General features: G+C 27.5%; 1 protein-coding gene across 1 annotated transcript in view; it reads right to left on the bottom strand.

Annotated features, from left to right (window-relative positions):
• The window catches only part of LOC107455277 (teneurin-m), a 467,942-nt gene that overhangs the window by 151,757 nt on the left and 297,786 nt on the right, over positions 1–18,399 (bottom strand). The window contains exons 6-7 of the mRNA XM_016072782.4: positions 5,736–5,799; positions 2,458–2,651 (exon numbers count right to left, since the gene is read on the bottom strand). Coding sequence (XP_015928268.2) covers positions 2,458–2,651; positions 5,736–5,799 — 258 coding nt within the window. The remainder of the gene's footprint in view (positions 1–2,457; positions 2,652–5,735; positions 5,800–18,399) is intronic.

Here is an 18,399-nt window from a genome sequence, read left to right as displayed (position 1 = left end):
ATGTACATAAGTACTGATTACTTATTTGTATTTAACTTTTTTAAAGGCATTGATTCGAAAACCGATAGATTTGTGAATTTTTTTCTTTTCCTTTTCTTTTTTTTCGCAAATTACACACATATTGTTACAAACCACGTAAAATATTTATTTGTTTTTTTAAGGTAGTCACTTGCGTTACATGTTAATTGCACATAAGCACACATCTTATATAAATTTGTAATGCTTGGAAATTCTAAGTTGTTGAAAAGTTTTAAGTATTTTAGAGCATGCGTAAGTATTAGTGTGTAATAAGTGCTTAATATTTAAAAAGGTACGTATAAAAAATTATTGATATAAAGAAATGCATATATATAAAATATTTTTCTGCAAAAACATGCATTTTTTAAATTAAGTAGAATATTTTTTTTGTTTCTTTTTGTGAAAATTATGCAAAATCGAAGATATTTCAGTTATTTTATGTAATGTTTCAGTTATTATTAAAAGCACATACCCCACGTAAGTTTGCAACGCTTAAATAATCTGATATTGCTATAAAAGTTGAGATGTTTTCTAGTGGATGTTTTAAAATCTACGCAAGTAATGGATATTTAATTGCGTTTATAATTTTAAACGGCATTCGTAGAAAAAATAAAAAATGTATATAAGACTGATTTTTTTCTTTTGCAATTCAAGCATTTTTCTAAACAAAGTAGAATGTTTATTGCGTATTTTTCTGACAGGAAATAAGAGAAAATTTAGTTTTTAATTAAACGTAAAATATTTTATAAGCTATAGCGTAAGATATTTTATACATCATGCAAATTTGTTATGACTAAGAAAGTCTGATATTTTTAATTATGTTTTATAATGTACGCTAGTATTTATTGTTTTATTTCTGTTTTTCATTTTAAAAGTCAATTAATCAGGTATTTAAAAGTACCTTTATCAATACTCAAATTTGTGAGCAAAATTTCGCTTTTCTCAGGTTTTATTACGACACTGATTTCTTTTTTTTAAAAGATTTAATCCGTTTTTCATACGCTTACAATTTTATATTGCAGAATAAATCCTTTAGATATTAAATTTACTTTAAAAAGTAAAACTGACTTTTATCAAATTTGTAAAAATTTCTAGTAGCCTTACTTCTAAATATTTAAATACTGCAAAGATAAATAATTCTCTCAGGATCTATTTCAGAGAATTTTTTTAAACGTTTTGTCGTTTGTTTCTTTATTTTCATTTAAAACTCAGTTTCAGATAATTAAGTCATTGGAATTTTAAATTTCATTTAAAAAATAAAAATTTCCAGTTTTTTAATTTTAAATTACTTTTTGAAGAATTTAATAATAGTTGAAGATTTAAACTGAAATGAATTTTCAGAAATAAATAAATTAATTTAAAAAGAATATGAAAAACAAATTTACCTATTTAAACAAGGGAATAGAAAGAGGTTATATGGAAATTAGTCAAAAACATTACTATGTAACATTTACTAAATAGTATAACATTTTATTTATTATTATAGTAACATTTTATTTATTATTATAGTAACATTTATTTATTATTATAGTAACATTTTATTTAATAGTCTATTGGATTCTAATGAATTTAATAAAAGAATTTTTAATTCCCCCTGTTGAAAATATTTTTTTAGTTAATTCATGAAAGTTTATTTGAAGCAGAATGCGACTGTATTATATCTGAATAATTGCTCTATAGCAAAAATTATCCAAATGAAGATATGGTTTACTTAGTGCTTATATATAGCATTGGAAGCTAAACAACGTGAATAAATCACAAATAGAGACACAAAAGCAGGTAAACTATAGTTTTGGTTCGATAAAAAAGAACCTTTCTCACTCTCGGAACATAGCTTGCTCTCTGTTCATGCAATGTTGTTGATGTTGCTTTTAATGACGCTTGGACAAGCCAAGCTCGCCAAATATTGGCATTTTATGAATTTAGTCAGGATGGAGCGCTTTTCCATTGACAAGAGAGCACCGCGAGGGTGAATGTACGTCTTAGCTTAGAGTTTCAAGGATAAATAGCGGCACACTCACTCGTGAGGTCAAATACTCAATTTAGTAATGGAACTGAAGGGAAAAGAAATTTTCTCCTGATTCTTGTAACCATGATATTGCATAGTGACCGACCCTAAGACGTTTGATTCAACAGATTTTAGGAGCTTGTAGCATGTACTCGATATGTCTTGGCGCAATCGAGGATCGAACTGTGGATACTCAGGAATTGTTTCCGATTATCTTACCACTTGGCTGCCAAAATCTCCTCATTATTAATCATGTATCAATTCAGACATATTTAGCATTGTCGCGCACGTTCTGGCGCATTCATATATGAATGTTTTGCGCAGCACAGTTATTATAGGACAATCTAAGTTTTATTAAGGGCTTTGCAGAATGTAAGTAAGTGACCATGTGGAGTGCTGCGGGAAAATGCTGACTTCCTGATGTAACTTACTTAGGAAAAAGGCAAGAGCGGCTGTGAGTGCAACTGTAACGAATATGAAGGTCAAGGCTGTACATTTCCAGCTGCACTGTCTCGTACTGGACTTTCTCAGCTGAAAATGGGAATGTGCGAATTGACTTGTAGAGAGAGGACGACGCAGCATACTCTGATTAGGTAACGTCGACGTCGGATACGTCACGTGATACCTACAAAACAAAACAAAAATATTAAAAACCAAATTCAATAAACTAGTTTCTTAAAACGAAATCTCCTCTAAACATGTTTTCGAATTTTTTTATTATTATTTTATTTTTATTGTTGGGCAGAATTCTTACAAAGGGCTCTCAGTCTTCGGAGATTTCCTCCGGATTATGTATTTTAAATACATAAGGTGTTTTGTGATCACCCTATGTATTGCTTTTCAGTACCCAACTTTCGTTTTTATTTCCATTACCGTCGATTTTCAATAGTTCAGCTTTGCAAAGTCATGATTTAAAAGTATAACTATAAGCAAAATGAACACATAGTTTCAAATAAACCTAGAATTAAGAAGTTGGTGATGTGAATAGCTTATGGTACCACGACCACGTTTACCACTCAGATAACAGGGTATAACAAAGACATTAAAAGTAAGTACAACATGAAAAGCAATAAACAGATGTTTTAATTAAAGACTGAAACTAGCAAGTCCCATTGATGTTATCTTTAAAATATTTGAAAAAACTGAGTCGTTCATAGCTTATGCTTATTTCAAAACACTGGCTTCTACTAAAACAATTGGAAAATTCCATTTAAATGCCTCTGAATTTAAAATATAATTAAGAAAAATAAAAAAATCAGCCTTCTAAATTTGTTTGCAATTTTACTCATTCAGATTCAGTCTCGCATTCTTAGAGCATGTGGTACACTAGAAGCCCCGTATACACGCAGTCGGACGGACATAAACAGAAATTCTTTATTTTATTATATACATAGATTATTTATTGCCCTTCTCGATGGATTTACATTATTATATTAATCAAAACACATTTTTTTACAATTTCTCCCATTAAAATAAAGGTTAACTGTATTATTTAATATTTTCTGGCATAATACTGTTAAAAATGCTCGAGGCAATTCATGATATTTAATTATTCATGACGAATCATTACATTTTCACCATATATTTAGCTTTTTAGAGCATAGCTTATTATTTAATTTCAATTTGTCACCATTTCTCCTTCCATTGAGGTGTACCAGGCTCAAATCGCAACGATGGCTGGTCGATACGAATCCGCATTTGGCTTGCACCGACCACAGTGCGGACGTGAAATATCTTCATTGGTAGACAAGTAATGGGTTAGAGTCCCTTTACCGTCAGGTAAACTGTTTGAGGATCCCGTGGTCTTTCTCTCCATGTGACGCAAATGAGAGTTAGTTCCTTAAAAAAATCCTCCGTGAAGGCAAATTTCTCCCAATACGTGATCCAAGAGTTCCTCTGTCTTCTGGATTGGGTTCAAATTTACAAGTGAAATACTAATTTAACAGTTAACAAATTTCGCGAAGAAGCAAAATCTTTAAAGTTGTGCTTATAGTTTGAATCGAATAAAATAATGGTCTAAAAAATTTGAGGTGACATATTAGTGCTACCATCTATGAGAAAAACTAGCGAAAAAAGTTTCATTCGGAAAAATAATTTAATAAAACCTATAGTTATAGCAAAAATAATATTAATTTTATAACAATAATATGTATAAAAAACATTCAAAATAGGTAAATGTTGTAATTTAAATAACAGATAAAAGTAAGGAAAAAATCATTCACTGGCATCCCATCTATCATAGGGTGATTTACTTAAAAATCAGAGCCTGCACATATGGATAGAAAGCCGTCTATAGACTTTATCCTTCATTCATACATTCTTACATAATTTTAAAGTCTACGCATATTACCTGCATTCATAGGGGGTGACTGTTCATAAACCAGAGCCCATTCCATTTTTACAACAAAAAAACGGAGAAAAAAATATGTATATATGCCTAGACTCTACTGGGTAGGTATAATGAGGAATAATGGAAAGGCGAATAAAACGGAAAACTGAGGAATACGAAATTTCTAAAAAGCACATTTATGTTGCATTATACTTTTTAAGAAGCATTAAACTTCTTAAGACTTTCTACAAAAATATATTTAAAAACAAAATTCCGGTAGAACAAGCTATCGTACGTAATGTGCCATAATTCTATTGTATAATGTGTCGTAATTATAATATAATGAAATATTTAATGAGTTCAAGATGATAATATGTTTAATTAGTTTTTAAACAGAATTATTTACTTTTATATTACATCACTTCCCTTGGCAGGATAATTTGATTCCAAAGAGGTTTTAGTTTATTTAAAACAAAGACATATTTTGTGTAACAAAACAAAAGAAAATGTATAAACTAAATATAAATCTGAAATTAAAAGAGACAAGAAAATAAATATTTTGCTTTTCGGCATAACTTTTATAACACGTCACCTTATGAAAGAAAACTGCAAACATAATAAATAGCAAATGGTATTGAGTGAGTTTAAATAATGATTTATATTATTTGCTAAAAGCACTATGCATTTATTAATCATTTTAAAAATAATTTATGCATTTATTAATTAATGTTATTAATTAAATTTCACTGCTAAAACTCAAAAGAAAATGTTCAAAGAGTTGCAGAAATTTTTCATTCGAAAAACGTAACTAAAGTTTATTATATTTTCACTAATTCACGCATAAATATTAAATAAAATGTTCTTTTTTAAATTAAGTAATTAGATTTTTATGATATTAGATTACAATATCTTAACTGCAGGATTTCAAAATACTTATTACACAATAATTCTTATTATTTTACAATAATTGGATTACGCAATAGTTCTTATAATTTCTTTAAAAATTTTTACATTTTATGTAAAGACTTAAAAATTGTATATTATATCAAAGACTTATAAATAATTCTTTGATATATTAATTACATCATTTATAAATACATAGAAATTAATTCAGATTACGGTATAATTAAAACATAAGTAATTTACTTTTATAAAACACGGCTTTGTGAACAAAATTTAATCAAATTAAATAAATCATGGGCAGTATTTTATAGTAAATTAAAGTAGTAATTCATTAATATTGTTTAATTAGAAAAGATTTATCTATTCATCATTAACACTTATGAAAGAAAAACAATCTTGTTAATTTGTTCATGAAGAGACGTGAATATTATTTATCAGCAATAATTTGTGTAAATAAATTTAAAAAATGTTAATTACCTGTCAGCGTTATGGTTGATATGATCTTCTTCGCAGTGAGGATATCCAATGTTAGAATGATGATCTAAAATATAAATTAAAGAATTCGTAAAAACACGAATTATGTAGCTTATAATTAAAAAAACAGAATTTACTCTGCTATGCATTAAAAATGTATTCATAAATATAAATGGAAAAATTTAGATATTAAAATAAATACATTTGCATATGAATCAAGAAAGTTGTCATTCAAGTAGTAAATGATAATTGAATAAAAATCTCTAATGGTTTCAATTGTATAGTGTTTTCGATTTCCAGCGTTGCTTAAATCAGAAGAGTTTATCGTTAAAATTTGCATTTACTTTTGAAAAAAGTTGCTTTCTTTTAATTCGCTGATTTGAATTCAATTTTATATGAATGAGATTGAATTGAGAGTTAAGGCCGATAAGTATGTTTTCTCAGGAATCAATGGAAACTCTCCCCGGGAACTTAATTTAAATATGAATCGAAAATAATATAATTCAAAAAATTAAAACTGAAAATTTTAATGATAAAAACCTTAGTCTGTTACTTAAGTTATAAAAGATTTCCATCTAAATTATTATTATTATTAAATCCATCTAAATTATTTGTCCAACCCACATAGTCTTATTAACTAAACTATTATTGATTTTTATAATTTTCTTTAAAATTGAATAAAAATTCCTTATGATCTAACATACATAGATTTATTAGCTGTAATATATATATATATATATATATATATATATATATATATATATATATATATATATATATATATATATATATATATATATATATATATATATATATATATATATATATATATATATATATATATATATATATATATATATATATAAGTTCAAAATGAAGAATAAAACAAAGAAAAATTATAGACATATGAAAAAAAGGGGGGTGGGAAATAATAAGTAAAAAAATAACAAACAACATATTAATTAAAAAAAAAAAAAAATGTGAAATTTTAATTAAAAAACCGGAAAAAAAAAGATATAATCTTTTCATCAGCCCGCACGATTATATCCGCAAAACAGAGTGCTTTCTGATATTGTATCAATAAAGCCAAAGCAAAATATATTAATACAATAGTGTGAGGAGCACTCAAAATTTTTTTATATTTTATAAAACAACAACATAAAATTAGATCATAAAAAGTAAAAATAACAAGTAAAAACAGATAATAAAATAAAATAAAAAGAAAAAACATTAAAAAGGGGGGGACTATAAAGCGAGTAGCAAAATCATAACAACTTACATGGACAGAAATTTTTCAAGAATGATTTAAAAATGTTTTCGCAGAAAGATTGCCAGATTACAAAATATGAAAACAAAAGATGAAAGCAAAAGCGCAAATCAAGTGTAACAAGAGGGTTTTAAAGTGTCGTTCTTACTGCACTGCTGAAGTGATTTGTTATTCTGAGTTTTGATTTGTTAGTTACCAAGGATGGTCCCGAAATGGATGTGCGCAAGGTAATATTATACTGGATAATTTCAAAAATTGATCATAAATAGTTTTAGAAGATAGATGTTTATTTAAGAAAAAATATAAAATAGAAAAGAGAAACATAAATTGCCTTGCAAATAATTTTAGCCGCGGATTTGCACGATATGGATTAGCACATAGAAAAATTATTTAAATTATCAAAGAAAGAATTTTAATAGATAATTTTAACACGGATTTGCCCGAAATGGATTTGCACATGGAAAAATTAACAAAGAAAAAATTTTAGCAGATAATTTTAACCACGGATTTGCCCGAAATGGATTTGCACATGGAAAATTGTATAAATTAATAAAGAAATTTTTAGCAAACAATTTTATCCACGGATTTGCCCGAAATGGATTTGCACATGGAAAAACTGTATAGATTAACAAGGGAAATTATTTAGCAAAGGAATTTTTAGTAAATAATTCTAACCACGGATTTGCCCGAAATGGATTTGCACATGGAAAGATTAACAAAGAAAAAAATTTTTTAGTACATAATTTTAGCCACGGATTTGCCCGAAATGGATTTGCACATGGAAAATTGTATAAATTAATAAAGAAATTTTTAGCAAACAATTTTATCCACGGATTTGCCCGAAATGGATTTGCACATGGAAAAACTTTATAGATTAACAAAGGAAATTATTTAGTAAAGGAATTTTTGGTAAATAATTCTAACCACGGATTTGCCCGAAATGGATTTGCACATGGAAAATTATATAAATTAACAAAGAAATTATTTAGTAAATAATTTCTGGCAATGAATTTTGGCCTGAAATGGATTTGCACATGGGAAAATCATAAAAATTAACAAACAAAAAATGTTTAGAAAATATATCCACCAAAATATACGATTAATTCAATGATTTTATATAAAATTTTATTACATTAGTTGGGTATCCATTGTTTTTTATCAGATTTTGAAAGAGTTTATCGATTTGTTTTTTGGATAAATAAATATTACTACATATTCTTTTAATTCTGTTCATTTCATTAAAAGTGGTATTTAAATAGATGCTCCTAGAAACATTAGAATTCCAAGTAACTAGTTTATTAATATTAAAATTAAAATCATTTCTTTTATCGTATAAATCAACAAAGCAGATATTTTCAACTTTCATAATACCCAAATCCAAAAAATTGAAATTAATATTATCATCATGATTACGAAGTAAGATCAATTCCTCAGGGTATACATCACTCAATAAAACAGTAAAATCTTGGAAATTAAAGATAATTAAGTCATCAATATATCTAAAAACAAATTTAATACTCAGAGTATAATTTTTTTCATAATAATGCAAAAATAAGTTAGCTAAGAGAGATGAATAATTAGATCCCTGTGGTATTCCATTAATTTGAAGAAAGATATCCCTTCCATTGTAAAGATAATTACTAAAAAGACAAAAATTAATCAGAATTTCCCAATAATCAAAATCGCAACAAAGGATATTTTTAAAATCATAGTAATAATTCAAAAGGACATCTTTTAGTTTAGAAAGGGGAATGCTATTGAAAAGATCCTGGAAATCAAAAGTCGCAATAGAATTAATTTTATTATGTTTAATGAAATCTAAAATCGGTTGATTATTAGTGATTATCCAAGAAAAACCTTCTTTAGTAATATAGTTAATAATCTTATTTAAGTAGTTAGAGAAAATGGTGCCAGGTTTAGTTAAATAAGTATTAGACCCACATGTAATAGTTCTAAATTTAACTGGAATTTTATGAAATTTAGGACTGATAATTAAGTAAGGAAATTGTATATTGCTAATTTTAATTTTTAATCTCTTGTAAAAAGCTAAAATTTTTTTAATGGCAATATTATTATTGAAATTACTAAGTTCAAAATTTTTACTATTTAAAAGTTCCACATAGAATTTTTTACAGAATATAGCATAATTATTGTTAGCTTTGTCTATCGGAGTAATTACAAAATTTTTTTGAAGTTGCTTAATTGATTGAACAATATTAGAAAAATTTATTGAATTGTTATTCTTATTTAAATCATCCTTATTATTGAAAACAAAGTTTTTAATGTAATAATAAACTCCCCATTTCCATTCTGTTAGCATACCTAAAGGTAAAGAGAATCTATTTGATATCTTTAAACAAAAACTATTGAGATCATTAAGAAAGTATTTTAGAATCTTATTGATTGATATATGGTAAATGGGTCTAAATTTTGTGCCTTTTATCATTAAATTCCTAAGTTCCAAGTTTTCTATAATATTTAAATTACCAGTGATAATATGTTTATGATGTTTATCAACAAAATCAAAATATTTATCCTCCTCACAGTGACATTCATAATCGGATATATTAATACTCCCTAAATTTTTGCTTATATCATTATAGTTAAAAATGGTTCTACCAAGAGATTTGTTATATTTAAAACTTTTAATTATGTTAAAATCTTTTAATGGAAATAAAGCTTTAAAATTTTCAAAAATGTTGTGAAATTTGATCTTATCGAAAATAGGATTTTGAAAGTTAATAACGAAATATAAATTATCTAAACTTTTCTTATTATTAGGCAAAATTTTGCTCATTTTGGCTTTTATAAGATCGAAACAAAGAATTTTGAAATGTAAATTAATGAAAGAAAAGTTAATAATAAGATCGTAGAACTTATATGTTTCATAATTCTTAAGGGAGAAGACAAAATCTTTAATTGGTTTAATGCTATATTGTTTATTGAAGTCTTTTTCCATATTAGAAAGAAATTTTATATTTAATTTGTCACTATTAAGAGAGTTTCTATTACTTCTTGAACCCCGTTTACCTCGATTTGTACGCTTATCATTAATATGAAAAAGTGAATAAGTTGATGAGTTATTGTAGTTAATCTGTGTATGTTGGAAGGTATCGTTTAGCCCATACGGCAGAATTGTTTTGTATAGAAGCATGTAGTAATTTTCTTTCTGTAGTCTTAAATCTAAATCCTCTATAATATCTAAGATATTAATTTTGACTCTGTTAAATTTATGTACTCTAAAATGATTCAATTCCAGGTTATTGATAGTCTTATTACTGTTAATATCAGAACGGTGTTGATTAATTCGAATGTTAAGTGAGTTACTAGTTTGTCCAACATATTTCATATTACAGAAACCACAGGTTAACATATAAATAACATTTTTAATTTTACAAAAAGATTTGGAGCTAACGTTATAAGGAACAGTATGTTTTTTGTCAATATTAGGGCAAGTTTTGCATCTTTTATCATCACACGCTTTATAGGAAGGTAAAGTTTCGGGAATAGAATGCAATTCAAAAAATCGTTTGCTTTCGCTTTTGCTTTCAGAGTAGCAGGATGTCGATCCGAAGTTCCCCTCTGATTTAGGCTCTCCGTACCGGGTACAACATGAAGAATAATTTAAATATTGAACACATTTTTTACCAGGCGCTAAATTGTGATAATTGTTTAATTCCATAAAAATAGGCTCAAAGAGCAACATCCTAAACACACGTAACGTCCTAAAGACAGGAAATAAAAACGAAAACAGAAGGAGAATGAAACAAAGTTAATAGTAGATAATAGTAGATAATATACTTATTGTTTTTCTTAACTTTCTTAGTGTTTTCTTGTATTTTTTTTATTTATTATATATATATATATATATATATATATATATATATATATATATATATATATATATATATATATATATATATATATATAATATAACCAAAAATGTCATTACTATAGAGTACAGTAATTTTAAAAGAATATTTTTTTCTTTGTACGGTTAATAAAAGAATTTATTTCGTTTCATTTCAGTTTATAATTTAATGATGTTACAAATAACGTATTACTAAACATAAATATATTAACTTTTACTTTTTATCAAAAACTAAGCTCAATATTTTATTTATTTATTTAATACTTTTTTTTGGAAAAAATCTATTTTGCCTGAATTATGTTGCTTTTTTTCTTCAGATTTTTTTTCTTCGTGTATATCTACCACTTTATAGTTTAGAAGTGACGGCGATTTATAAATCAGGAGTAAAGTTTTATTGCTAATAGTACTTTGCATACATAGAAGCATGAAGTCGATGAAATTGTTACTGAACATCTGAATATGAAATTTTAAAAAAAATTGTTAAGGATAAATAAATTACAGAAATTTGCTAACAGAAAATATTAATTGTAAAATTTACAGCCCGTGATTCCTATGTGAAATGCTCCTTATTTATTATTTCGACTTATTATCTTGATATTTAATGCTTTAATGTGGATGGTCGTAAGCTTTATGAACTATGCATAAACAATAATATATTGTCTTATCATATATTTTCCTAAGTATATTCTACAGTTATATTGTTGTTTATAAACTATTTTAAAGGAATAAAATATTATTGCTGCATTTTTATTGTTTATGAATCATTTAAGATGTGTCGAAAACTGTACGAACAACTCATTAACTGTAATATATAGTATGTCAAAATTTTCAACTGACTTCATAATTTTAAATAGTAACGTTTTCTTCAAATATTAGATGAATGATGGAATTTCAAATTTAAAATAACACTAATTAGCTTATTTTGAAATATTAAAAATTTCTTTTAAAATAAAACGTCATAATAAAAATTTTATTTATGTTGATGAAGTAGAATAAATTGTTATATGCGTACACTTTGAAACTAGAAATGTTATATGTGTATAATGTTATAATGTGTATATTTTGTTTCAGCAATAGTTATACTACCGGAGGGGAATCTAGAACTATCTGAACATATCTGTCATATGCATATTGCAATTTCTCTATTATATAAGGTACACAAATAATGATCTTGAGCCCAAATCCTTAAAAATACCTTATAATTTTAAATGAAATGACACTAATACTAATGACACTCTAATACTAATACTTTTGCTAATTTATGTTTCTAAATCTCGTCATTTTATGCATGCATATCACTGCTCAAAAGATGCCCGATTTAACAAGTTTAATCATAAACTATTTCTATCTCTATTTGAGCACAGATTATTTAGAAATTGAAACAGCTTTGTAGTACATTATTGTTTGTTCTAAATAACAGCATGCACGCATAGTCAATACGCGCAACTCTAATCACACAATTCATTTATTCTAACGTCTCCCTAATTCTCCCAATTATGTTTTGTTCATAAAATAATGAATGAATTAGTACGCAATAATTAGTAGCATAACGGCACCATGATAACTCATTAAAATAAATCACAAACAGTACGTAAACTATTTCTATCTTAGGAATGAAATAAAAGCAACACACCCCTTCATCTAGCATAACAGCAACACCAGCTGGTTAGCTTCGGTTTTGGACTTTACTATGATGAAGTGGATGCCACCGAAAATGTTCTAAATTCAAGACAATAACCAGTTAATTGGCGTGTTTTAAAATCCTCCTCTCTTCATCCGGTCCTTCCGAAGAAAAGTAAAAGGAGATCCTGATGTGCCAGGAAATTAACAGAAAACTATCAGCAAGGTTAAAACAAAAGTCCCTCTACTCAGGGTACACACAATAAGCTTGCCAAGGTTGCTTTAAGTGGGTCATTTAAAGTAAAGAATTTGGTGATAAATCTTCTCGGAAATTAACCCCAGGACGTGTTTAGAGGCCATCAGATTTAATTTTGGGAGTGTGGGCGCGCCCCATTTATCAGAAGGGGCGTCTCGAGGGCTTGATTACAGTTTACGGGGCACAACATTCTCGGAATGATTTGTGCTAAGACTCTGAAATGTTCGAGTCTTTTATCTCCCCTGAGATCGTTAGAAAGAGATTCTAAAGAAAATCAGACACGGAAAGAGAAAAAAGGAATGCATCTTTTTCATTAAATAGATAATAGTAGGCTGTTGATCGAATGGGGATAGTTATTTTGGGAGATAATATATGTTCCTTCTTTTCCTGTTTTTCATATCTAGGAGTGATGGATCGTTAATAATAGTGGATATGAAAACAGCTTTAACTAAGAAAGAAACTTTAATGTAACCAAGTTGGAGAACCTGTATTTGAAGTTGAAATCATTAAAAAAATACATGGCATTTTCCTTTAATTTATTCGTAAAATTTTTTTTAAATGTACATTTATGTTTTTTTTTATTGAAAATGTTGTTGTAATTACTTTTAAAAGGAAGTTGTGGAGACGGAAAATTCGCGTAGTTTAGTATTCCTGGTAGAGTCAAGATTCTTCTTCCCACAATAAGGGACAACTAGTCAAATTTTCATTTTATGACGTTAAGCTAGCTGTTAACCAAGCTAAGTTAACTGTTAATCAAGCTTAAAATAAAAATTTATATGGTTTTGAACCGGATAGATGAATAAATGGAAAAACATAGAAGCAATTGATCCCCTTTGCTTGCTTCCGAGATCACCTTACAAATGCGGCCTGTTATAAGGCAAACTTTCAGACTGAAAAAAGTTAAGAGGCTTCACATCATTCGCATTGTGTATTCGAATACACTTTCCCCTTCCCTTAAAGTTTGATTTTACTTTCGATTTGAATGTATGTTTAAATTTCGCAGTTATTCTTCGCGCGAGTTATAATGCTGAACATTACGGTAAGGGTTATTTCTGTAAGTCATCACAGAGCATTTCTAGTATATTCGAAAGGTAAATAAACTTCAAATTTTTCTGGAAAATTTTAGTAATTTGTTTTTAAGAACATTCAAGGATCTGAATAATAAATTAATTGAACTCCAATCATTAAGCGACGTTATTATTTTGAGTTCAAGTAAAACAAAATTTATGCATTATTTTTCTCAGTTGGCAATACAAAGATGCTTGTAACTGACTCAAATTTGCGAATTATTTAGAACGAAAGAAATTTTTTTAATGTTATTGAGAGGAAATTATATAAGAAAAAATGAATAGAAAATAATTGTAGCATTTATGTTGAAATACGTTTTTGATTCTTTACTGAAAGATTTCGTTTTGCCGACACTCTATGTATATTAATAGTAATTGTTCAATTGAATACATAACTTCAAACTGAAATGGTTAAATTTTTGCATTTACATTATGGACTTGCTCTTTTTTACCAATATATCATGAATTTTTCCTAAAAAAAGTATTTTTCCTGTTATAGTAACGATTAATCTGAAATTCTGCTTTTAAAAATTACAGTCCTTATTACCGTTAATTATTAAAAAATACAAAACTGAAGAGTAAATATAATCGAAGAAGTGAGATTTATGCTATGCCTTAAGGTATTATGATAAAATTAAAAATTTTATCACTTATAATAAAACAATATTTTACTGTTACATTTTCAAAAATCATTACCAGAGCGCTTCCGTAAAATTACCCAGCTCTTTGGTGTTCCCATAGAACCAGAAACGCAGTAAATTTCACCATAATATGGTAGTTTTGACCATAAATTTTTCTCAGGGTAAAAATAATAATTATATTTAATTTTTAATTAAAAATAACACCTTAAATATACAGACAATCATTTCACTTACACCAGTCACATTTCAGTTGCATTTTGTGATCTATAAAAGGATACATAAAAGGAGTGCCACTAATCACAAGAGTCAATTCCCCTGGAGGGACATTAAATACTTTTTTTTTCTTTCTAGGGTCAAATCACATCGAGAAACAACAATGGCGGGGATCTCTCTTTGGAAAACAGAAGCCCATTAACAGTCCTTCAAGAGAACAAAGTACCTCATCTATTTTACTTTGAAAAATACAATGAATAAAAAAACATGGTTGGAAGTATCGAAATCTTGAGGGATCACTCCAGAGTCATCTATATTTATTTTGTGAAGGAAAGCATCCAAAAATGTAAAGTTCTTTTTTAAGGCTTTTGTATATAAAAGCTCTTGGATTTTTTTCTCGATTGTCTATTGACTTTTTTTTTTATTTCTGTGATAGTTTATTAAGCACTTTGGAATGCATAAGGAAGATGTTTGATTAAAACGTGTATTTTAAAAATGTGTAATTAAAAAAAAATGAATATTTTTTTTTAAGTCAAGAAAAGGAATATTTTAACTTGTTTTGATTTTTACCATGCCGATCGGACTATGCAGTGGTCAGACAGCTGACCTTACGCCAGAAACGTCCAGGGTTTGAATCCCGGTTAAAGCATGAATGTTCTTTCATTCTCTGTACTATCTATCCTTAATATGGGAGCAACATCTACCAGCCTAATAGGGTGCCCCTGAAAGAGTGGCTAAAAATTCTGCTCTACTAATACATGAATAACGATTTTCAATCGATTGAGCATTGAGGGAAGAAAAAAAGATTTTCGCCATGTTGAATTGTGTCTCAACTTTTGGACCTTAAAATAAGAGGTATATTTTAATATGATGTTGGTCCCTCTTTCGCATCTATGTCAGCCTGCACGCGTCTGGATTGCTTTTCCACTAGTTTTTGATCCATGGCCATATGAATTGAAACACCCAAGCGTCCAGCACTACTGAAATGAGTGCTAGTATGGAAATGATTGTTCGAATTTCTTGGTTACTTAATATGTGCTCCAACTCGTACTAAAAGTGTTTTATTGGATTTAAATCAAGGCGTTGAAAAGCCAGTCTCATTTTGATCACCCATTTCGCCGAATAATGACCGCAGAGGCCTATAAATGTGATTGGAGCAGTTATCCTCCTGGAAGAAAAATCAGTCTTCTTCAAAAAATTTGCATAGAGTTGAGAAAGAGCATTGTCTTGAGTGTTCTCATACACATTAGAGATCATGTTTCTAACCACAGGAACTAAGGGATCTAGGCCAGACCAGGAACATCACCCACACAACATGATGTTTTTGTGAGTCTGGATATTATGGACAAGGTAGAGTACAGTTTAACTGAATGGATCTAATTGAGAAGAATGGAAGAAAACCATAATAATGCTTGAGGAAAAGCTTTCAGGAATATAACATACGTTTTTGAAAGCAATTGTATCCAGAAACTTTTGGACATTTTGGTAGTTTGGTGAAAATCTTTGTTAAATATTTGGGATAGTTTAAAAATACTATTAGGGGAAGGGAATTTATAGATAAAAAGTTGTTTAGTGAAAAAAACACACTTTTATTAATCAAAATGTGAAACAGAAGTTAGGACATTAAAATTCTGCCATGGGGACTTGTTTTAAACGTTTGATATGATACATTATTATTCCAAAACAAAATGTTTTTAGTACTATATTAAAATTGAATTGATATACACTTGACAAAAATAAACGAAAGAATAATTATATCCAGCTAATAAAAAATAATGTTGGGAATATATATTAAAATCTCTAAGGATCTAGAGTCCTTTTCATATCTTTTGTGAAGAAAAATAGCCAAAATCTAGAAATCTTTTTTTAAACTCTTGTATGGAGGTAATGTCGGACTTCTTATCAGTTTGGTGGAGACTTACTTCTTATTGATTTATTTATTTTTTATAGTTTCCTAGCCACAATTTCACCTTGTCCTCAAAATTGACTGGATATAGTTCCTACAAGAACATGCACAGAGATACCAATATTGGGATGCCTATAATTTTTAATATTAGTCCCAAAATGGCTGAATAATGGATATTAAATATTAGGTCAATATAATAATTCTATATGGGGCCAATATCGGGAAATATTAGCCAATTTTACCCTTACGGAGTCAAGATTAATAAATATTGGTCCAAAGAGAGTCCAAGTTATTTTTTGCTGCTAGTGTTCATTTAGAGCTACAAATTAACCAGAATTCCATTGAGGAAGAGAAGCTGTTTGTAGAAAAAATGTTTTTTAATGATGTATAATAAAGGATTATACGAAAGATATTATGGCAATAATTTTTGTTTGTTATTGTTGCTTCCTATTTTGGGGATATTTTTATGTTTGATTAAAAGTATAAAAGTACTACTACATTTTAATGCTGATATTTCATAATTAAATGGTGTTGCACTTTTTACTTAGTAATTTGCTGTTTTTATAACTAATGTAAGAATTTGAAAAGGATTCAAGGATCTTAGATAAAGTTTTGTAAAATTTTAGTTTTCTCAAATGTACATTTTCCCGCATTTATGTCTCCGCAAAACGAACAAATTAAAAAAATATGCATATTACATTAAAAAAATATGCATATTATTAATTAAGCACAAAACCTGAATTTAGCCTGATTTTTGAGTGACAATTTAAATAATTTTCTTTCAATTACTATATGACTAAATCTACATTTTTTTCTCAAAACTACACAAGAATAAACAGGTTAACTATCCCTTTGCTGTATAACTTCTTTTAATTGCATCTCAGTAAGTAAAAGGTTATTAAATATACAAATGAAAAAATGCTGTGGTGTGAAAAGGTTGGTTATTTATGTTCACTTGGAGCAATATAATTATATTTTCTGAATTCTCTTATACGAATCCAATGAAAAATTACTTAATTTAAAATTACAATTAAAAATACAGTTATTAAGTATTTATCGTAGACAGTTATTAGGTATTTATCGTACACATTGTGAAGCTTGTATTTCACTTTTGTTTTAAAATGTTGTAAATTTACTCAAACAGTTGTCCCTTTAGCAACTACAAACTACATCATGCAAACTACTACAATTGCAAACTACATCATGCAGCTATGTATAAGTTTAAGAATTTAATCATAAAAACTTAACAAAGAAAAATGTATTGTATTTTATTCATTAAATTATTTAGAAATGGTTTTTTTCCAATAATTTATACGGAAATTTTCTGGAAAATATGATTAATTTATTTAAGAAAAATCTTTCGCGAATTATTTGTAAGGAAAAAAAATCAGAAAATAGTTTTAGTAAATATCACATTTTGGGTATTTTTGATTGCTTTTATACGCAGTTTAAAATCTTTTCATTGTTTAATAACCGCCTATATTTTAGCTCAAGATATTTGATGAGTACTGAATAGTTTCAAAAATATATATTTAAAGGATGATACCATAAAATTATCACTACAAATGTATCACTTTTAAATGCTTACAAAGCAAGACAAAAAAAAAAACGCTCTGAATCTTTAACATTAAAAATATTCTTTCTAAAATTTTTATCAAATCATATAACATAGATAAAAAGAATCAGCGATTTCATCATAAATTGTTCCAAATGCATGGAATTCTTATTTTTCCGCTTTCAAACTTTAAACTGAAGCTGACTATGATGAATGGGAAACTTAAATAGACTACCATACTACCAGAATTGTATTTCCGACCAACAATACT

This window comes from Parasteatoda tepidariorum, chromosome 1 (genome assembly GCF_982258835.1).
Source record: "Parasteatoda tepidariorum strain Cologne lab strain chromosome 1, Ptep-v5.0, whole genome shotgun sequence".
NCBI classification, from domain to species: Eukaryota; Metazoa; Arthropoda; class Arachnida; order Araneae; family Theridiidae; genus Parasteatoda; species Parasteatoda tepidariorum.
This window is presented reverse-complemented; position numbering and strand designations above follow the sequence as displayed.